The sequence below is a fragment of the Bos mutus genome, chromosome 11 (genome assembly GCF_027580195.1).
Source record: "Bos mutus isolate GX-2022 chromosome 11, NWIPB_WYAK_1.1, whole genome shotgun sequence".
In the NCBI taxonomy this organism is placed as follows: domain Eukaryota; kingdom Metazoa; phylum Chordata; class Mammalia; order Artiodactyla; family Bovidae; genus Bos; species Bos mutus.
In genome coordinates this window covers 81,815,560-81,839,376 of record NC_091627.1, presented here as the reverse complement: position 1 = coordinate 81,839,376, position 23,817 = coordinate 81,815,560, and the positions used below count along the sequence as shown (strand labels likewise).

Here is a 23,817-nt window from a genome sequence, read left to right as displayed (position 1 = left end):
TTTGCGACCCTGTGGACTGTAGCCTACCAGGCTTATCCGTCCATGGGATTCTCCAGGCAAGAATACTGGAGTGGGGTGCCATTGCCTTCTCCAGGGCATCTTCCTGACCCAGGGATCGAACCTGGGTCTCCCGCATTGGAGGCAGATGCTTTAACCTCTGAGCCACCAGGGATTATATAGTATACATTAATAAAAAGTTAAAATATCCTATAAAGCTACACTAAAACCCAAGTGATTTATTTTCATAGATTACTTCAGTGTGTATCTTGAACATCTTATCACTAGAACTATGGGTGTGTATACTTGGAAGTATTTATACCAGTGTGTGTTAGTCGCTCAGTTGTGTCCAACTCCTTGTGACCCCATGGACTATAGCCTTCCAGGTTCCTCTGTCCATGGGCTTTCCCAGGCAAGAATACTGGAGTTGGTTGCCATTTTCTTCTCCAGGGGATCTTCCTGACCCAGGGATCGAACCCGGGTCTCCTGCATTGCTGGCAGATTCTTTACTGTCTGAGCCAACAGGGAAGCCCGGGGAGTGTTTATAGTTAGCTTTATAATCCTTGATTTATAGTTAGTTTTATAATCCTTGATTAATCAGTTTCATGTAAGATCTGTTGAGTAGTTTTGTTCATGTGAAAGCTAAGGACTCTTCGATCAGTCTTTTAAAGATTCTGAGTCTGGAAGAGAAATCACTAATTTTGCTTTGTTATTAACGTATTATCTTTTTCTTCCTTTTTTCCTTCCAGTTTTGTTGAAATATAATTGACATACAGGCCTGTTTAAGATGTATAGCATAATGATTTGACTTAAATTTGTCATGAAATGATTATCACAATAAATTTTGTGAACATCCATCATCTCATACAGATAGAAAATAAAAGAAATAGGAAAAAATCCTTTTCCTTGTAATGAGAATTCTCTTTACAAGTTTTGTATGTAGCATTCAGCAATGTTAATAATATTTTTTACATTACATCCTTAGTGGTGTACTTTTTATATATTTATTTTTTTATTGAAATATACTTGATTTCCAGTGTATTAGTTCTAGTATATAGCAGAGTGATTCAGTGTGTGTGTGTGTGTATATATATATATATATATATCCACACACACATATCTAAACATATATGTATACACACACACAGGTATATATTCGTTTTCAGATTCTTTTTCCAATATAGTTATTACTAAATATTGAATATAGTTGCCTGTGCTATATAGTAGGTCCTTATTGTTTTATCTATTTAATATATAGTAGTGTATATATGTTACTCCCAAATTCCTAATTTATCCCTTTCCACTTTGGTAACCGTAAGTTTGTTTACTATTAGTCCGTTTATGTTTTGTAAATAAAATTCATTAGTATCATTTTTTTAGATTACACTTTTAAGTGATAGCACATGATATTTGTCTTTCTCTGTCTGACTCTGTTGTTTTTGTTGGTTAGTCACTATATTGTGTGCGACTCTTGCAACCCCATGGACTGTAGCTCCTCTGTCTGTGGGATTTCCCAGGCAAAAATACTGAAGTGGGTTGCCATTTCCTTCTCCATGGGATCTTCCCACCCAGGGATTGAACCTGCATCTCCTGCTTGGCAGTTGGATTCTTTACCACTGAGCCACCCGGGAAGGCCCCCTCACTGACTTAGTATGATAATCTCTAAGCCCATCCATGTTGCTATAAATGGTATTATTTCATTTCTTTTTATGGCTGAGTAATATTCCATTGTATTTATGTACCACATCTTCTTTATCCACTCATCTGTCAGTGAACATTTAGGTTGCCTCCATGTCTTGGCTATTGTAAATAATGCTGCAGTGAACATTAGGTGCATATATTTTTTTGAATTATGGTTTTTTCTGGATATAGGCCCAGGAGTGGGATTATATAAGATCATATGGTAGTTCTGTTTTTAGGTTTTTAAGAATCTCCATACTGTTCTCCATAGTGACTTTACCAATTTACATTCCCACTAACAGTATAGGAGGGTTCCCTTTTCTCCACCCCTTCTCCAGCATTTATTATTTATAGACTTTTTGATGATGGCCATTCTGACTGGTGTGAAGTGATACCACATTATAGTTTTGATTTGCATTTCTCTAATAATTAGCAGTATCTAACATCTTTTCTTGTGCCTTTTGGCCATCTGTATGTTTTCTTTGGAGAAAGGTCTATTTAGATCTTTTGCCCATTTGTTCATTTGTTTGTTGGATACTGAGCTATATATATATTTTGGAGATTTGTCTCTTGTTGGTTGATTTTCTCCTTTCTGTGGGTAGTCTTTTCATTTTGTTTATAGTTTCCTTTGCTGTACAAAAGCCTCTTACATTTAACTAGGTCCCTTTCTTAGGTATTTTTGGTGGAAAGCACATAAAAGCTCTCTGTGGTTTTTTGTTTGATTTTTCATTCCATAGGAATCCATAGTGACCATTCAGCCTTCAGTCTGAGGATGAATCTCTAAATCAGTAATAATATTTTTTTTTTTTTAAATTTTATTTTATTTTTAAACTTTACAATATTGTATTAGTTTTGCCAAATATCGAAATAAATCCGCCACAGGTATACCCATGTTCCCCATCCTGAACCCTCCTCCCTCCTCCCTCCCCATACCCTCCCTCTGGGTCGTCCCAGTGCACCAGCCCCAAGTCTCCAGTATCGTGCATCGAACCTGGACTGGCGACTCGTTTCATACATGATATTATACATGTTTCAATGCCATTCTCCCAAATCTCCCCACCCTCTCCCTCTCCCACAGAGTCCATAAGACTGATCTATACATCAGTGTCTCTTTTGCTGTCTTGTACACAGGGTTATTGTTACCATCTTTCTAAATTCCATATATATGCGTTAGTATACTGTATTGGTGTTTTTCTTTCTGGCTTACTTCACTCTGTATAATAGGTTCCAGTTTCATCCATCTCATTAGAACTGATTCAAATGTATTCTTTTCAATGGCTGAGTAATACTCCATTGTGTATATGTACCACAGCTTTCTTATCTTGAATGAATGATCAATAGTAATAGTAAAAAAAAAAAAACGGGGGGGGTTTTAAGACCAAAATGGCAGTGTCTTTAAGACAGAATTTATATTGCTCTTTCATTTGCTAGTTTTAGTGTTCTTTTCCCTGAATGTGCAAGAAATTAAAACTGTGATTTGCGTAAATGTCTTTTTAGTGCAGTTATTATATATAGATGGCATAAAAGATAATATAATAAGATAAGGACATCAAATTTAAACCATTTTATTCTAAAAATGTATTACTTAAGTTTTTCAGGAAAATAGACTTTGGAAGAAAAGGCATTTCCTTAAAAATTTTCCCTATCTTTGGGACTTCCCTGATGGTCCAGTGGTTAAGATTCTGTGTTTCCACTGCTAGGGTCACAGGTTTGATTACCTGGTCAGTGAACTGAGATCCCACATGCTACATGTGGTGTGGCCAAAAAATAAAATTCCGTGTCTTTGATTATCGGGACCTGTAATTGGTATTTAATGAAGATAAGGATATACATGCATCTAAAGCTGTATTTCTCTTTTCACAGACAACAAATGAAGTTGTTTTGGCTGTGGGGTTCCATCCAACAGATGCAAATATCATAATAACATGTGGTAAATCACATATTTTTTTCTGGACCTGGAGTGGCAATTCACTAACAAAAAAACAAGGAGTTTTTGGGGTAAGGATCAGAATGTTACAACTTCATTATAGAACTTTAATTTTGAGTAAGGATAAAGTCATCATGCCAAAGGGGAAAACTGAAAATTCTCATTGTTTCATTGTAGAAATACGAAAAACCAAAATTTGTGCAGTGTTTAGCTTTCTTGGGAAATGGAGATGTTCTTGCTGGAGACTCAGGTGGAGTCATACTCATATGGAGCAAAACTACTGTAGAGCCCACACCTGGGAAAGGGCCTAAAGGTATAGTATCTCATGTGGGATCATCCTTTTTAGTTTGCAGTGTCACTGTTGCAGTCCCATCTGCTACCCAGACCAGGGGAGAGGGAGCTGTAAGGAGACCGTATGAGAGGCACTAACATACATTTCTTTTTCTATGGTTCTTCATAACAGCCTTTTTTAAAATCAAATTATCTACTCATTTATTAAGCATATATAGCCTACATTTGGCTACCTTTCCTTCCAGGAGATTAATACAAAATAATTAGAAAAGATGATACAAATACCATGTTAAAAACTATAGAGATTGAGAGAGAAGTCACCCCAGTCTTCAGTATTTTGTAAAGCCCCCACAGAAGAAATGGTATTTAAGCTAAACCATAGTGAATGTAGAACACTACAGAAGATAGGGAACCTTAATCCCAGTTACGGATCAGTGTACATTAAGGGAGGAAAATGGTTATGACTGTGACGCAGCCAGAATGGTGTGAATAACTTTGTCATGTGTTAACAGAAACAAGAAATAGCCAGCATGAAGGAATGACACTTCCAGGATAGTGTGAATGAATTTGTCATGTGTGAACAAACAAGAGATAGCCAGCATGAAGGAAATACTGTTTTAAAAAATAGCAGTGTTTTGCAGTTGCTCTTATCAATTTAAACTAATATATACTGAGCCCTTGAAAATTCAAACAGAGATTAAAGATACAGATTTTTTTGAGTTACCCACAATAATCCTTAAACCTGATTGAGTTCACCATGGAAGATAGAAGAGCTATGAGGCCAAGGATACTTTGTCCCACAGTTAGATGACCAGAAAAGAGCCTGCAAGGATTGCAGATTTTTTAAAAAGAAGTTAGTAAGATAGAACTTCTTATTTAGTGCTCCTGAACAAAGAAGAGGAGAACGTTCCCAGGAGTATCAGGAAGGAGGTCTATAGGAAGGTCAAGAAGAATAAGAACCAAGAAAAGACCATTAGAAGTTCACAATTTCAATAGAAAAATTAAGGCTGTAGAACAGCTGAGTGTAGAATAGCCAGTTTTTAAATGGAGACTTTTGAGAATCCCAATTGAAAATGGAATGAAAAGTAGAGTTACTCGAATCAATAGTCTTTTTAAGGTTGACTAAACCTGAAAGTAAAATGAGTATTGTGGTGGAAAAAAGATGAAAACTCTTAAGAGAGATGGGAATAACTGGATTGGACATCAGAAGAAAGATTATCCTTCAAAAAGAGTGATACTGTACATTTATTCTGAAACTGGAGCTTTGGAAAACTAGTATCTTACGTGGCTAAATGATAGAGGTCATGCAGAATTAACATTGCTCTCTGTTAAAAGCTTGAAGTTATTTTTAAATGGGTAATATAAGAATAGTATACATCATGTAATACAGTATACAGTAGTGTACATATACTACTGGAACTAGCAAACAGTAGTATACATCATGGAATCAGACTCCATCACTTCAGAATTCTACTTGTTGGAGTTGGGATCCAGCTGAAACCTTAGACCTGCCTGTGGATATTAGATTTATTAAAATACTAAAACTGAAGACCTGCAAAATTTAGCGGTATCATTTTCTAAATAGTCATTAAAATTGTCCTTATCCACTTAAAAAAGGATGGGCCCAAGGACCTTTTCCTTTCTTTTTTTTTTAATTTTTGAAAATTTTTATTGAAGAATAGTTGATTTACAATGTTGTATTGGTTTCAGGTGGATTGCAAAGTAAATCAGTTATAGGTATACTTATATACACTCTTTTTTAGATTCTTTCCTTATAGAGGCCATTACAGAGTACTGAGTGGAGTTCCCTGTCCTATACAGTACGTGCTTTTTAGTTACCTGTTTTATATATAGTAGTATGTATGTGTTAGTCCCAGTCTCCCAATTTAATCCCTTCTCTTTCTTACCCCCTCAAATCAGTTCAGTTGCTCAGTCGTGTCCTACTCTTTGCAACCCCACAGACCACAGCACACCAAACCCTTCTGTTCATCACTAACTCTCGGAGTTTACCCAGACTCGTGTCTATTGAGTCGGTGATGCCATCCAACCATCTCATCCTATGTCATCCCCTTCTTCTCCTGCCCTCAATCTTTCCCAGCATCAGGGTCTTTTCAAATGAGTCAGCTCTTCGCATCAGGTGGCCAAAGTATTAGAGTTTGAGCTTCAACATCAGTCCTTCCAGTGAACATTCAGGACTGATTTCCTTTAGGATGGACTGGTTGGATCTCCTTGCAGTCCAGGGGACTCTAAAGAGTCTTCTCCAACACCACAGTTCAAAAGCATCAGTTCTTCGGCACTCAGCTTTCTTTATAGTCCGACTCACACCCATACGTGACTACTGGAAAAAACATAGCTTTGACTAGATGGACCTTTGTTGGTCAAGTAATGTCTCTGCTTTTTAATATGCTATCTAGGTTGGTCATAACTTTCCTTCCAAGGAATAAGTGTCTTTTAACTTCATGGCTGCAATCACCATCTGCAGTGATTTTGGAGCCCAAAAAAATAAAGTCTGATGCTGTTTCCACTGTTTCCCATCTATTTCCCATGAAGTGATTCGTTTTCTGAATGTTGAGCTTTAAGCCAACTTTTTCACTCTCCTCCTTCACTTTCATCAAGTGACTCTAGTTCCTCTTCACTTTCTGCCATAACGGTGGTGTCATCTGCATATCTGAGGTTATTGAGATTTCTCCCAGCAATCTTGATTCCAGCTTGTGCTTCTTCCAGCCCCACGTTTCTCATGATGTACTCTGCATATAAGTTAAATAAGCAGGGTGACAATATACAGCCTTGACATACTCCTTTCCCAATTTGGAACCAGTCTGTCTGTTGTCCCACGTCCAGTTCTAACTGTTGCTTCCTGACCTGCATATAGGTTTCTCAAGAGGCAGGTCAGGTGATCTGGTATTCCCATCTCTTTCAGAATTTTCCACAGTTGATTGTGATCCACACAGTCAAAGGCTTCGGCATAGTCAGTAAAGCAGAAATAGATGTGTTTCTGGAATTCTCTTGCTTTTTCGATGATCCAGCAGATATTAGCAATTTGAACTCTGGTTCCTCTGCCTTTTCTAAAACCAGCTTGAGCATCTGTAAGTTCACTATTCATATATTGCTAAAGCCTGGTTTGGAGAATTTTGAGCATTACTTTACTAGTGTGTGAGATGAGTGCAATTGTGTGGTAGTTTGAGCATCCTTTGGCATTGCCTTTCTTTGGGATTGGAATGAAAACTGACCTTTTCCAGTCCTGTGGCCGCTGCTGAGTTTTCCAAATTTGCTGGCATGTTGAGGGCAGCACTTTCACAGCATCATCTTTCAGGATTTGAAATAGCTCTACTGGAATTCCATCACCTCCACTAGCTTTGTTCATAGTGATGTTTTCTAAGGCCCACTTGACTTCACATTCCAGGATGTCTGGCTCTAGGTCAGTGATCACACCATCGTGATTATCTGGGTTGTGGAAATCTTTTTTGTACAGTTCTGTGTATTCTTGCCACCTCTTCTTAGTATCTTCTGCTTCTGTTAGATCCATACCATTTCTGCCCTTTATTGAGCCCATCTTTGCATGAAATGTTCCCTTGGTATCTCTAATTTTCTTGAAGAGATCTCTCGTCTTTCCCATTCTGTTGTTTTCCTCTATTTGCAGTAATCAGTGAGGAAGGCGTTCTTATCGCTCCTTGCTATTCTTACCCCTTAGCAGCCGTCAGTTTGTTTTCTGCGTCCATAACTCTATTCTGTGTGTAGATAAGTTATTTTATACCTTTTTGTAGATTCCACATATAAGCGATGCAATATGATATTTGCCAAGTACCTTAACAGCTGTTGGATAACATAGTTATTTGTAATATAGAAAGATAGTCCCGATTACTACATTTGTGGTACATTTTCTCCCTTTCTCATCTCCTTTTCCCAACATAGCAATAGACTACAGGATTCATTCTCCCCTGGACTGAGTCTGGAGGTATCTGTGAGAGCATTGTGCATGGCCATATGGTAAAATGGGAGCAGAAAGAAAAAAAGAATAAATTCATAGCTAGTCTCTTTCTTCTTTTTCTTTTTCTCACTACACCTCCTGTTCCCACCCCCAGTAGTGGGCCTTGGAATTCATTTAGCATTACCTCAAATTAATTTTCCTCAAAAATACAGATATATTTTATTCTCAAGTCTCATTTGTGCTCTAATATAAGGTCCACTTTGCCCTTTTCTGTGGTACATGAAGAAATCAGAGGAAAGGCATTGAAAATAGCCTTTTTTCACATACACACTAATATATATAAAATAGATAATCAACAACACCCTATTGTATAGCCCAGGGAACTCTATTCAGTATTCTGTAATAACCTTTACAGGAAAAGAATCTGTAAAAGAATGGATATTGTGTAACTGAATCACTTTGCTTTACACCTGAAACTAACACAACATTTTCTATCAACTATACTCCAAAATAAAAATTAAATTGAAAAAAATAGCATTTATTCAACCCTATTTATCCTTACTGTTTAAGGACAATAAAACTGAAACAGTATCCATAGAACCATATAGAATACTTCCTTCAAGGTAGAAGGTTATGAGAGAAAATTAGAGAACTTGTTCTAAAGTCAGTGGATTGGAAGTAGAGAGAGATTCTTTATTAGTAGCAGTAGGTCTATGGGGTCGCACAGAGTCAGGCACAACTGAAGCAACTTAGCAGCAGCAGCAGGAGAGAAAAAAAAAATAAGCCTGTCAGTTTCTGAGCTCCACAAACAAAAAGGAGAGGGAGAAAGAAAAAGGAGGTTATGCGGAACCAGCCTGAGGTTCCTGAGACATTTCCCCCGAGGATTTGTCTTTTTATATTTGTGACATTACTGTCTTCCACTTCACACCCCTTTTCCATGTGTGAAAGTGAAAGTTGCTCAGTCATGTCCAACTCTTTGCGACCCCATGGACATTCTCCAGACCAGAATACTGTGGTGGATAGCCGTTCCCTTCTCCAAGGGATCTTTCCAACCCAGGGATCAAACCCAGGTCTCCCGCATTGCAGGCGGATTCTTTACCAGCTGAGCCATAAGGGAAGCCCTTTCCATACATAAAAACCAACAATTGAAGACATCTATTAATTAGCTGAGAGCCTTCAGAGCTAGCAATTGAAATGAGTTCTCTCATTTCAGTTTGATGATCTTCCACCATCATCCTTAGTGCGAGCAAGTGACCATATGTGCAGTTGAGGCATCATGGCAGATAGACAGTAAATTCGTTCCAGTACTGGAACCTGGCGAGCGCTGTAGCCATTGCTACAAAGTAGGTCACCAGTTATTATGAAAGGAGATAACTCAAGAACAGTCAGATGGAAAAGGTGATTAGGACAAGGCCTGGGGAAAGGACCTGTCCAGAACCTCCATGCCCTCTCCGGAAATAACACTCTCTCCAAGTCTCCATGTATTCACTGACCCAGAAGCTCTGGATTGAGGATCCTTAAGAAAAAAGAGAGAAGAGTAGTATTATCAGTAATCCTCCCCACTCTCTTTTCTTTTTCTTCCTACTCTCTTCTCTTTCCTAGGCATACATTTTCAGTATCGGGAATGTCAGGAGCAGTATTATATTATCAAAATATTATCAAAACCATGACTTAAATTGTTGACATACATTACCCTACCTCTCTGAGTAGTTTGGATATAAATGCACCCTTCATTGGCCTTAGTGTGCAGGGGCTGGTAAAGGTTCCAAATTGTTTCTATTTTCGTTTTTGTCTGAAAAACTGGTGCCTTACCCTTTGTGCAGAGAAAATCTGCGTAGGCATAAACAGAAAACAGAAAATCTAATCTTGTAAGCTGCTGGGCACATGAAATTTGCTATGTGACTGACCCTATTATGGGCGAACTTGCTGAGAATTTGGTTTCTTCCTTTATATATGGAGTTTTCCATTATGTAAGTAAGGCTGGGAAGGATTTGGTGAGTTTAGTAAAATAAATGTGTAAGAGTGGATTGGAACAGACGTTCATAGTTTTCATTTCTAAATTCTTGCCCCAAATTTTAATAGATTGATCCAGTTTACATATTCCCTGATAAGATATTTCTGTACCCATGGCAGTCTTTATCAACCAAAATTTCAATATACTGTCATAATTGCATCTAATAAAGGGACATTTGGGAATTGCAGAAGTATAATTTCACAGCTAATTCTTTTATTTTAGTGAATAGGAGACAAACAAAAACTGTGTTTTATGCCTCATAAGGAGCTCTCTTGCTTCCAAACCACTTTTTCCTTATCTTAAATGTAAATTAAGGGGAATCTTCAAAGTAATTAGTATTTTCTGTTTCCTGTTTTTCCAGTTTTATAATATTTTCATATATAACCTTGTCTAGCTTAATATATATAGTTTTTAGTATGTAACCTTGTCTATAATGACTTGATACTTGTATGTACTGCAGAATGATTACCGAAATAAGTTTACATGCATCACCTCACAGTTACAATTTTTTTTTCTTGGGATGAGAACTTCTAAGATCTGCTCCCTTCAGTTCAGTTCAGTCACTCAGTCGTGTCCGACTCTTTGCCACCCCATGAATTGCAGCACGCCAGGCCTCCCTGTCCATCACCAACTCTCAGAGTTCACTCAAACTCACGTCCATCGAGTCAGTGATGCCATCCAACCATCTCATCCTCTGTCGTCCCCTTCTCCTCCTGCCCCCAATCCCTCCCAGCATCAGAGTCTTTTCCAATGAGTCAATTCTTCGCATGAGGTGGCCAAAGTACTGGAGTTGCAGCTTTAGCATCATTCCTTCCAAAGAACACCCCGGACTGATCTCCTTCAAAATGGACTGGTTGGATCTCCTTGCAGTCCAAGGGACTCTTAAGAGTCTCTTCCAACACCACAGTTCAAAAGCATCAATTCTTCGGTGCTCGGCTTTCTTCACAGTCCAACTTTCACTTCCATACATGACCACAGGAAAAACCATAGCCTTGACTAGATGGACCTTTGTTGGCAAAGTAATGTCTCTGCTTTTGCATATGCTATCTAGGTTGGTCAGAACTTTCCTTCCAAGGAGTGCTCCCTTAGCAACTTTCAAATATACATTATAGTATATAGTCCCCATGCTCTGCGTTAAATTTCACAGTTGATACCTTTTGACTGCCTTCACACATTTCTTCTACCCCTACCCCCACCTCTGACCACCACCAGTCTGTTCTCTTTCCGTGAATTCTTTTTTTTCTTAGATTCTACATGTAAGTGAGATCTCATAGTATTTGTCTTTCTCTGACTCCTTACACTTAGCTTAATGTCCTCAAGATCCATTCATGTTGCATATGGCAGGATTTCTATCTTTTTAATCCATTGTGTGTACACCACGTCTTCTGTATCCATTCATCCATCTGTGGACACTTACGTTATTTCAGTATTTTCTGTTTCTTACGTGGGTACAAGGTATTTGTTGTTTCCTATATATATGAAATAGTTCAGAGTTTTTCTTTTACGAAAAAATTTCAAGATTCTTTAAGTTGAGGGGGAGGTTGAAAGTATCTGTACCCCCCTTAAAATGTTCATTATTCTTAAATCTTTACCAAGTTCCTTAAAGGAAGTTAGAAACACCATTTCACCAAATATCAACATGTGTACATTTGCACGTTGCTGAGAATATAACGGGATTCCCAGGTGGGTCAGTGGTAAAGAGTCCGCCTGCCAGTGCAGATGTGGGTTCAGTCCCTGGGTCGAGAAGATCCCCTCAAGAAATAGATCAGATCAGTCGCTCAGTCATGTCCGACTCTTTGCTACCCCATGAATCGCAGCACGCCAGGCCTCCGTGTCCATCACCAACTCCCAGAGTTCACTCAGACTCACTTCCCATCGAGTCAGTGATGCCATCCAGCCATCTCATCCTCTGTCGTCCCCTTCTCCTCTTGCCCCCAGTCCCTCCCAGCATCAGAGTCTTTTCCAGTGAGTCAATTCTTCGCATGAGGTGGCCAAAGTCCTGGAGTTTCAGCTTTAGCATCATTCCTTCCAGAGAACACCCAGGGCTGATCTCTTTCAGAATGGACTGGTTGGATCTCCTTGCAGTCCAAGGGACTCTCAAGAGTGTTCTCCAATACCACAGTTTAAAAGCATCAGTTCTTTGGCACTCAGCCTTCTTCACAGTCCAACTCTCACATCCATACATGACCACAGGAAAAACCTTAGCCTTGACTAGACGGACCTTTGTTGGCAAAGTAATGTCTCTGCTATGACCTTCTCCAGTTGAGTTCTCCTATGAATTCTCCAACCCAACTCCAGTATTCTTGCCTGGGAAATCCCATGGACCAGAGGAGGCTGGCGATCTACAGTCCATGGGATCACAAAGAGTCGGACATGACTTAGTACACACACAAGAATATAACATAAATTTCAAAGTCTCCCTGACATTTGATTCTGTACTTAAACAGGCACAGAAAGCCCTCCAAACAGTCTTTATTTGGCAGTCTAGATAAACTTGCTTTTTATGGAAACCTTGTTTCTGTTAGAGTTGAGAATAAAGGGGGGATTTGCAGTTAAGCTTGGATAGACTTGGCCATGATTATGCCTGGAGGTACAGTAGGTTTTTAAATACAAGGATAATTATTTTTCTTGGCAGGTATTTCAAACATTATTTGGCTTAAATTAGAATGTCAGAAATATAGGCCCATGAGAAGGAAATCTTAGACTATAAATTACTTTGTAGGTAAATACTATCTAAAGTAGAGTATTTTTATTCTTGATGAAGCATTTGTTCTTCAGTTTCTCCATTTTCTATGATTCTGTCTTTCTAGGAAGATCTTAAGTGTTTAACAAGGTATTTGTAATGTTTAGAAGTAGGGAAGACTGAATTAAAAATAGAAAAGCTGTATTTCACTTCCCTGCTTTCTGATGGAGAGTTGTAAAACACACCCCTGCATTTTATGATTTCTTACATGGTACTCTCAGACTACTTTTGTTAATTTGACCATGTGTGAGAAAAATAAGCTCACGCTCCCTCTCACCCCTCACCCCCAACTTTTAACTGCCCAAATAAAGCCAGCAATACTCTCAGAAAGTTCACATCTCTCAGATGTTCTTTCTTTCTTGATCACATTAGGGCCATGATAGATAATTGGCTGGATATCCTACTGGACACAGTTGTGTTGTTCAGTGTTTAAAGTATTTTTAGGTGATGAATGTTGATGTGAGCCGAGGCAGTTGACCTGAATAGCAAGTTTGTTGGAGCTCTGCTCCCAGCTCTGCTGAATCAGGAAAGGTCTACTCCAAAACTTGCAGGCCCTTTCCTTTCCCCTTGCCAGAGATACCTATCTGTTAAGTTATTTATGCCACTAGCTGCCTCACACTGAGAAATACTGAGAGTCAACTATAGCATAATTTTTTTTAAGATACCAAAGCCCTACACATTTTAGTTAATATTAACAATATAATGACAGCTCAAATGGTAAATGAGCAATCTCAGTTAACATCTTCTCTGAGATGATACTTCACATACCATAAAATTTTATCATTTTAAAATGTACAATTCAGTGATGTTTAATATATTCAGAGTTGTGTAATTATCACCGCTGTCTAACTTCAAAATATTTTTATCACCTCAAAATGAAACACTGTGCCCGTTAGCAGTCCCTTCCCATTCCTCTCTCTCCTCAGTCACTAGCAACCGCTTACCTTCTTTGGATTTGCCTGTCGGACAGTTCATGTAAATGGAATCATAAAATATGTTGTCTTTTGTGAACAGCTTCTTTGAGTTGCATCTTAATGTTTTTAGGTTCATCCATGTTATTTCATGTATTAGTACCTTATTCCTTTTTGTCACTGAATAATACCACATTTTGTTTTTCCGTTTGTCAGCTGATGAGCAATTTTATTAGAAAATGAACAGTTTTTTTCCAGTTTGTTGAGGTATAATTGACACATAACTTTGTATAAGGTATACAATAAGTTGATTTGCTATATGTTTATCTTGCAAAATGATTGCCACAATAAGTTAACATCCATCACTTCACAAAGTTAGAGATTTTTCTCTTGTGCTGAGAACTTTTAAGATGTACTGTCTTAGCATCTTCAAATATATGATACTCTATTGTTAACTGTAGTCACCATATTATACATTAAATTCTCAGAACTTATAGCTGGAACTTTGTACCTTTAACCACCTTCATCCATTTCCCCCACTGAATAGTTTTTAAATTTAATTTTTCCCCCCCCCAAGGGGAATCTAAGGTGTATTTTATTGACTGACTGGTCATGTTTAAACCAGGCTCTACCTGGTCATTATGAACCTAGTAATTAGTCTGCAAGATACCATCTTCCAAAAAGCTTTTACTGTGTTTTTTTTTCTTTTAAACAGAGTATTTAAAATAAATTTTGTTTTGCACATTGCATACAAGCTGCCCCTGCTTTCTATTTATTCATTTATTTTAAATTTTTTTAATTGGAGGATACTTGCTTTACAATGTTGTGTTGGCTTCTGCCGTACAACGTCATGAATCAGCAATAAGTATACATTTATCTCTTCCCTCTTGAGCCTCCCTCCCAGCCCATGCCCCTTCTTACCCCCTAGGTCATCACAGAGCAGCAGGCTGAGCTCCCTTATCTCTGGGAAGAGCTTCTCTGAGTAAGGCATCATGAATACCAAGGAAAAGGGCTTGAGTACCAAACTCTGTTATCTTCACTCTTAAGAAAGAGGCTTTGATTATATTTTTATGCCTGCCTTGTTCCTTCCTGGGTACTTGTGAAAGTGCTGAGAGCATACCAGAAACCTGGGTCATCGTTCAGCTTTCACACTGGTATAGCTGTCAGTTTTTAAAATACTTCTCTGCTTGGTCAAAAGCCACTGCTCCAAGCCACCAGTGCCTCTTCTGCCCCACACCTTCCCTAGTATCTCAGCAAATAAAAGGGGTTATCCTTGGCAGAGCAGAAGGCCTGTGGGTCAGCAGTGGTTAAATGTTAAACATTATGCCTGTTGCCCCAGGAGGAAGTGAAGGCTCTTTTGCAAACTTAAAGGAACACTGAATATAAGAGACTTGAGTTCCTGTCACAGCTTTGTCACTAGCTAACCATGTGGTATTGGTTAAGCCAGTTCTATACCTATGTGCTTAGTTATAAAATTAGAGGAGTAATATCTACCTTAACTGTTGAATGAGATGATTGTAAGAGATAGTAAAGTTCTGAGGCTAATATATCCCCTCTTGTCTGTGGAATTGTCACTACTTTAGCCTACCTTTTTGTAAGAATATATTTTGAATTATTTTCAGAGTAACTAAATATTGGCATGAATGCCAAATATTGTATTAAGCTTTGATATCTGCCTTGCAGAAAAATTGGCTGGAAATAGATTTTTGATCGTTGAGTCATGAGAACTTTTGATTATTTACTCTGTAGTTCTGCTAAAGTTTTTTCCCAAAAAGACACTAAAATCTGATGGAAAATGTTATGACTAGTGTTTCTGTTTTACCCCTCATTATGTTAGGTGTTTATCAGATCAGCAAACAAATCAAAGCTCATGATGGCAGTGTGTTCACACTTTGTCAGATGAGAAATGGGATGTTATTAACTGGAGGTGGGAAAGACAGAAAAATAATTCTGTGGGATCATGATCTGAATCCTGAAAGAGAAATAGAGGTAAGGATGAAAATAGAACATAAACATTTTAAAATGTTAAACCCTCTATAAACTCATGTCTTTTGTCCCACATTAAGATAACTTACACTTTTCTGGAAAATTTGGAATACATTCTTGTCATTTCATTCCCTTGAAATAAACCAGGAAAAAAGGACTATTCACTAAGCCAAATAATTTGAAAGAATAAGAAAAATGGGCAGAATAGTTAACTTGCTTACTTATTTCTGACATTATTTTTAGTGACCCCAAAATAACCACATAACCATATAAACTTAAAATTTGCCAGACATTTATCAAATATTATATTCTACTCCATGGTATACAAGATGACCAGCTTAATTTTAAAACTCAAAAATAATCTTTTAAATGATGGGCTTAATAATAATTGCTGATTATATCTCTGTATATGTCAGCTTCATGGTATAAATGAAGTATATGCATAAAACCTAACAGGTTTTATGTGTTCAGTGAAAGTTGAATTGAGATCTCAAGAAATGAAATGGTTTAGAATAGTGTTTTAGATCACTGATTGTCAGAGCAAAGGCAAATCTCACAGTTCAATAATGCTTCTATTTGTTGGTAACTTTAACTTTGAATTTACTCTCAGCTTTTTCCACTTATAACATGCTTTGCAGACAAAATCTCTTAAAAAGAGAATTCTGACGTACTGCTCTTGGATTTTATTTCCAAGAAGATATATCCCCATATTATAGATAAAGAAATTTGTCTCAGCCTAAATGGCTTACCCAAAATAATATAACCAATAAGTAACAAAATCAAGCCACAGTCTTCATGTAGTCTCTCAGAACTTATTCCTTTATCCCTTACTCATAATCCTTAACTCTTGAAATCATATAAAATGTGAATTTAAAATTGAAGCAAAGAATGTTGATAATCCATTATAACTTCTGTGTATAAAATATAAATGTCTGAATAAATAATTTATTAACATAAAATTACCTTGTACTTTCAAATTTGAAATTCTGTCATTTATTACCACATAATTGTGTACAGCTATAACTTCAGTCTTCAGGTTGATTAATGCATTGAATTATGTGTATGGTGACTTTATAAATTATTTTTTAGGTTCCTGATCAGTATGGAACAATCAGAGCTGTAGCAGAAGGAAAGGCAGATCAATTTTTGGTCGGCACATCACGAAACTTTATTTTACGAGGAACATTTAATGATGGCTTCCAAATAGAAGTACAGGTAAGCTGTCTGATTTTAACCATTAACTGAATATTTTGATGATACCCTTTATTTCTTATAACAATGGGTATGTTTCTTTTTCAGGGTCATACAGATGAGCTTTGGGGTCTTGCCACACATCCCTTCAAAGACTTGCTCTTGACTTGTGCTCAGGACAGACAGGTGTGCATGTGGAACTCAGTAGAACACAGACTGGAATGGACCAGGCTTCTAGATGTGAGTAAAGCAAAATGTGATTATAATTTTCCCACAGAAACTCCCCAAACTGGCAGTTGGTAGCAGCAAAGCAAAAAGGACTCAGTATTGGTTAAAACCAAGTTTATTGCTATAGTTCAGTAAAGAGGAAGGGATAAGGGGGAGAGTGTTTAGTTACAAAGTACATCATGAACCCACTCCAAAGAAGCAAGTTAACAGGATAGAAGCTCAACTTTTCTGTCAGGTTCAGTAGTAAAAATCAAGAATATTTCACATCTTTATGGAGCGTTAATTGTTACAGAAATGTTTGGGCCGCTGGTGGTGGGGCAGTTGGGTTCAGTAAGTACTGCTCACTAACGGATCTACTGTCTTCTTTTTGAGTTGGTCTCTTACTGTATTTTCTCCCTCCCCCACCCAGATATTCACCTTTTCTAGCCTGAAAGGTGTATACACGTTCTTTGCAGACTCTAAAGAACTGTACAAATGTTTGTTGTTACCTTATTATTGTTCCACTGCCTAGCTGCAAGCTGGTGGTCCTTTCCCCTTACCACTCTGCCAGCATGTCCCCTTCCTGCTCTGAAATTCTTTTTCCTCTTATGTCCATGTGGTATTCCCATTGGCTGTAGTAAAGTTGATTGAGATTCCATGTTTATGTGAAACAAGTTATTTTCAAATGTTTTGCCACTCTTCCCATAGATCTAGGGAGACTTTCTCATGTACTCCCCAACAGCTGTCTGTCTCTCTTCTAGGAACCAGGACACTGTGCAGATTTTCATCCAAGTGGCACAGTGGTGGCCATAGGAACGCACTCAGGCAGGTAGGGTCTTTAAGGGAAATGTGAGCTGAGTAACCTTAAGTGGTGGGATGTTTAACCATTATTCAGGAATGTTCTCTATCTGATCTGGAGAATTGATCTTTTAAGTGGCACAGTTTTATACTTTTTGCTCTTTTCTGTTATGTATACTCATTTAATCACTCAGTAATTTTTTGTTGAGGACCTACCATTTGTTAGACCCAATTGTGAGGGTTCAGGCTACATCACAGTACAAAGCAAAAATCCCTGCCCCCATGGAGTTCACACTTTAATGTGTGTCAGGGGTGGCGGCAGAATAAAAAAAGAAGCCTTAACTAATTACGTTAGTTATTAACTAATTAAGTTAGAAAAATGAAGAGCTATGATGGGGGAGGGTTGAACATAGTAAGAGGGATCTGGAAGGGTACAGTTACAAAATGATATCCTGATAGGGAGGTCAGGATAGGCTTCACTAAGGAAGGAGGCAGTTCAGCAAACTTGACCCTCTCTTGTGACATTTTCTGTGGTATCAGAAAACTTCTGTCCTCGTTATCTTTAAAAAGGGAAGGAAATCGAATCTGAAATAACCCAGTTGAGCTTTTGTTTGAGCTATAGCTTTTTCCCTTCTTGAATGCTGCACAGGTAAATAATAAAGGTATGTTTCTTGAAATTGTTATTAATTACTTATCTTTGCAGACCTTATATAGTACCTTTCCAAGACTATTAAGTAATATATATTTATTATCTATATTTTTAATTGTCCTTTTTATTGCCTCTGCTAGTAAGTAGCCCTCATCACAAATAGCTTATTTTTTAAAGAGGCAGAGGAAAAATATAAAGTCAGTTTTCAAAAGTTAAACCCATTAAAAATGTGGCAGGCTGATTTCTAATAAGGTGAAAGTATTGTGAACACACATAAATATTTTTATGACTGTAACAAATATTTCAAATCATCCAGTTTATTCCAGTACAGTCACTCAGTAGTGTCCAACTCTTTGTGTCCCCATGGACTGCAGCACGCCAGGCTTCCCTGTCCATCACCAACTCTCAGAGCTTATTCAAACTCACATCCATCGAGTCAGTGATGCCATCCAACCATCTCATCCTCTGTCGTCCCCTTTTCCTCCCGCCTTCAATCTTTGCCAGCATCAGGGTCTTTTCTAATGAGTCAGTTCTTCCTATCAGGTGGCCAAAGTATTGGAGCATCAGCTTCAGCATCAGTCCTTCCAGTGAATATTCAGGACTGATTTCCTTTAGGATGGACTGGTTGGATCTCCTTGCAGTCCAAGAGATGGACTCTTAAGAGTCTTCTCCAACACCACAGTTCAAAAGTATCAATTCTTCGGCACTCAGCTTTCTTTATAGTCCAACTCTCACATCCATACATGACTACTGGAAAAACCATAGCTTTGACTAGATGGTTTATTTAATTCCACTTTACTTAATTCTAACTAAATTTAGCCATTTAGAGTTTTTTTTTTTTTTAATCAAGTTTTCCCCTTTGGCTGTTAGATACAAACCTAATACCTCTGGAAAATCAAAACATTTTCAAAATCCTCATTTATAGTGCTCAGAATCATGGAAGAACAGGTCTTTAAGGTAAAGATAAACTTTGAAGTGTGGGTATGTAATTAGAGATGTTATTTGAGTGGTTCTGAAATAGTGGAGTTTTAGAATTAGGCTGCTTGGGAGCGTAATTGGTGATAACTTGGAAATATAGATGGCTTTCCTATCTCAGATTTCCTCAAAATACATGTCAGTAATAGATTGTTGCTTGGACTAAACAGGCATATGTCAGGCCACTTTGTAGAATCTGAAGGAATTTATTTTCTGTTTTACAAAAAATGTATGTCTTGAGCATATAAGAATCTCCTAAACTATAGTGGTGAACTGGTTTTCAGGAAACCACAAAAGAGTTTACTTCAGATTTATTTTGGGGGCAGCTGAACAGATATTACAAATGCTAATATCAATGAAACAGTAGGAATAAGAGCTACCGTTTTTTCACAGTCTGATGACACACCTTGTACTAAATTATTTTCATATTTGACTTTAAATTTTAACAAGAATGCAGCAAATGTTCATTACTATCTCCTTTGCACAAACAGGAAACCCAAGACCCAAGTCACATGAGTCACTTGTGCTTGAGCTGGGATTTAACTCAGGTTCTATATGATTCAAGTTCTATATGGTTTTAAAGCTTGTCTCTTTCCAGGACTCCACCAGTACTCTTTTGAGATGTGTTTATAGTGTTTGTAGTATTACTTAGAAATGTTACAAAGAAAGTTTATCTTTGAAGGTTGAATCACTGTCTGACATAGTGTTTTAAAAGCATTTACTGTGTATAATAAGGAGTTCAACACTGAGTGAAGTAGTGCTAGAAGGACTTGAATCATTAAGACTCAACCCCTTATTGGATGCATGTACATACAGAGCCCCAGTTTTTCATGACAAGCAGATCTGATGAAACTTACTGAAGTTACTTGCTAACATTTAGTATAACTGTGAAGTCATCATTAACAAATTTAAAAGGAAAAGTTACTTAATGTAAGTGACTTAGCTAAGCCAGTTGTTTCGTCTTGGAATTGTGAGTAGGAAAAACCTTATGAATGAGAGTGATATAACTCAAAAGTGCTGTCAGTTAATTCTTTCTAGTGTAGAGTTGGGGATTATTTAAAATCTAGGGGAGATTTTATACTGTAGTTATCAGTATTCATTTTCCTGCCTTTGATTCTTAGAGAACTTTTCTTATTTATTATTATTTTTTTTGCATGGGTGTGTGAACACCTGGCTCTATTGTCTAAAACAATATTCCACGATGTAACCATTCAGATTATTATCACTGACCCTAAGCCTGCAAAAAATCACACTGAGGGCAAGAATTTTTTTTTTTTAATACAGCACGTTATCCAAATTGTTCATGATCCAGAAAAGGTGACTAGCAACATGTTTAAAGATGTGTTCATGTCTGTATCTAGAAATCTACTTGTAATCAAGAAGTAACCACAAGTATGAATAAATTATCACAATGATAAATTTATCATTTTAAAAGATTATATTATGAATACAATTTCTAAGGGAAAAAATGAAATGCATGGCCCTACATGGACATACTGCTTCCATAACATTGCTATTCCTTATATGTTAATAGTAAAGAGTCTTTTTAACAGCTTTATTGAGATATCATTCATATACCTTAAAATTCACCCTTTTAAAGTATACAGTGCAGTAGTTTTCAAGAAGTTCACAGCATTGTGGAACTTTCATCACAAGCTACTTGCAGAACATTTTCATTAACCCTGAAAGAATGTACACGATAGCAGTCATTCCTCATTATCCCCACCCACTTCCAGCCCTGAGTAACTGGTCTACCTTCTATTTCTATAGGTTTGCCTCTTCTAGACATTTCATATAAATACAATCATATAATTGTGATTTGTGACTAGTTTCTTTCACGTAACATGTTTTGAAGGTTCATGCATGTTGTACAGCATGTATCAGCATTTCATTCCCTTTTGTCACCAAACATCCCATTGTATGGCTGTACCTCAAATAACCATCTGAATTAATATTTCCATTTTATGACTGCTGTGAGTAGTGCTGCCGTAAGCAGTCATACACAAGCTTTCGTGTGGACAAATGTTTTCTCTTCTCTTGGGTATACACCAAGGAGTAGAGTGAACTATGTTTAAAGCATTTTAAGGAGCTTCCAAATTGTTTTCCACAACAGCTATACCATTTTACAATTCTGCCAATAAAATATAAGGGTTCCAATTTCTCTACATCCTTGCCAACAGTTGTCATTGCCTGTGTGTTGATTATAGCTGTCCTAATGGCTGTGAAGTGCTTTTTCATTGTTTTAATTTGTGTTTCTCTGATGGCTAATGACGTTGAGTATCTTTTTCATGTGTTTATTAGTTATTTATGTATAGACTCTTTAGAGATATGTTTGTTCATGTCCTGTGCCTATCTTTGAATTGATTTGTCTTTTTATTGTTAGTTGTAAGGGCTATAAATTTATATATTCTGGATATAGTACCTCATCAGATGTATGACTTGCAAGTATTTTCTGTCATTCCAGTGCTGTCTTTTCACTTTCTTTCTTTCTTTCTTTTTCTAATATTTATTTGCCTGTGTTGGGTCTTAGTTGTGGCACCCAGGGCCTTTCATTACAGCGAGTGGTCTCCCTAGTTGTTGGCATGGTGTGCAGGCTGAGTTGCCCCACAGCATGTGAGATCTTAGTTCCCCAACCAGGGCTCAAAAACAAGTCCCCTGCATTGCAAGGCGGAGTCTTAACCACTGGACTTCTAGCGGAAGTCCCTCTTTTAACTTTCCTAATGGTAAAGTTTATTGCATTAAAGTTTAAAATTTTCATATTGTCCCATTTATCTGTTCTTTCTCTTGGTCTTAAACATTTACTACAACATTTTCTTCCAAGAATTTTATAGTTTTAGCTCTTACCTTGAGATCTTGATTTATTCTGAGTTAATCTTTGTGTAGATATCCAACCTCATTCTCTGCATGTGGATATCCAGTGTTGCGGCACTGTTTTGTTTTGATTTGTTTAGCACTGTTTCTTGAAAAGACTTTTCTTGCTGCAATGAAGACTTGAAACCCTTGTTGAAAATCAGTTGACCATAACTGGGTTTCAGTCTGGATTCTCACTTATATTTCATTGATCTCTATGTTCATATTATGCAATACTGGTCTTGATTATTATAGCTTTGCATTATGTTTTGAATTGAGAAATGTGAGTCCTCCAACTTTGTTCTTTTTCAGGGTGGTTTTAGCTATTGAGGATTCCTTGAATTCTATGCGAATTTTAAGATCAGCTTGTCAGTTTCTGCAAAGAAGCCTTGATAAGGATTGTTTTCTTCTTTATAGATCAATTTGAATATGTCACTATTTTAACAATATTAAGGCTTCCAATTTATGAACAGGTGTTTTTCCATTTTTTTAGGTCTTCAGTTTTCTTCAAAGATGTTTTTAGGGTACAAATTTGTACATTTGTTAAATTGTACCAAAGTGTTTCATTTTCTTGATGCCATTTTTAATGAAATTGTTTTCTCAATTTCATTTTTAAAATATTCATTGCTGGTATATATAAATACAACTGCTTTTTGCATATTGATCTTGTATTACTTGAATAAACAAGCAGTAATACTTGAAGATCAACAGAGAAATTACTGTGAACCTGAGTGGTCAGAGAGCACCTCCCAAAGGAGGTGGAGCTGGTCCTGCCTTGTAGGAGTTCTGAGGTCTTAAGAAGGCAGTGAAGAGTTAGGAGCTCATATCAGGCAGGGGAAGTGGATTGAGCCAACACAAGAAACTATGAGCTAACTGAAATAGAACATTCCTTAAGGCCTCTTGATAGCTAAACAGTGGAATCCAAACTTCTTAGCCTGGCCTTTAAAGCCCATTAAAAATCTTTCCTTCACCATTCCAGCCAGAGTGGTTAAGTTGTTATCCTTCAGATACACCTCAACCCTTTCTGTCCTTTCTTACCTATATTCCTCTCCACCTGATTCTTACCACATTTGATACGATGAAATCCTAAACTACCCCACATCCTCAGTGATTACTCCCTGCTCTGAAACTTCATGATCCTTCATGATCATAAAAGCAGTTGGAAAAAAGTTACAAACCTGCCACGCAGAGGATACACTTTATATGATGATGAATAATTTTTAATGCATTTTATGAACAGATATAGATTCATTTAGAGACTTTAACATGTGATAACTTTCCAGCTCTGAAATCTTATGATTCTCCTTTTGCCACTAAAGAAATCAATGTATGGTGTTTATTTTTTTTTTTAAGTCATCAAATTATGGTGGTAGTGTGTGTGGTTATTTGACTCACACTCAGATTAGTTTAAATATATGGCCAAAGATTTCCCACCTCTGATGCTGAGCAGTTCCATTTAGAAAGATCCTTTAGGCCACATAGAGCCCCATAATGATTCTTTGAAGCAGAAGCTTGGTTCCAGTATATATACTGTAGATTAGAATGAGAGTCCAATTCAGCACAGTGAAAACTTAAATTATTTATGTGTAGAAAATTTCCTTTACTTCTCCATACTCTCGTTAAGGATAGAGGTCCTGAGCTAGAAAGTCTTTTCTAAAGGTAGAATGTAA

The 23,817-nt window shown here is 37.3% G+C and overlaps 1 protein-coding gene and 1 non-coding gene across 2 annotated transcripts in view; one reads left to right on the top strand and one right to left on the bottom strand.

The window, feature by feature from the left end:
• EML4 (EMAP like 4) overlaps positions 1 to 23,817 on the top strand; it is a 155,080-nt gene that overhangs the window by 113,074 nt on the left and 18,189 nt on the right. Inside the window, 6 exon segments of the mRNA XM_070379677.1 lie at positions 3,541 to 3,675; positions 3,782 to 3,917; positions 15,329 to 15,480; positions 16,567 to 16,692; positions 16,777 to 16,908; positions 17,637 to 17,704. Of these exon segments, the coding sequence (XP_070235778.1) occupies positions 3,541 to 3,675; positions 3,782 to 3,917; positions 15,329 to 15,480; positions 16,567 to 16,692; positions 16,777 to 16,908; positions 17,637 to 17,704 (749 nt within the window).
• On the bottom strand, positions 100 to 172 carry TRNAW-CCA (transfer RNA tryptophan (anticodon CCA)). Its single transcript has one exon. It is a non-coding gene; the product is annotated as a tRNA-Trp (tRNA).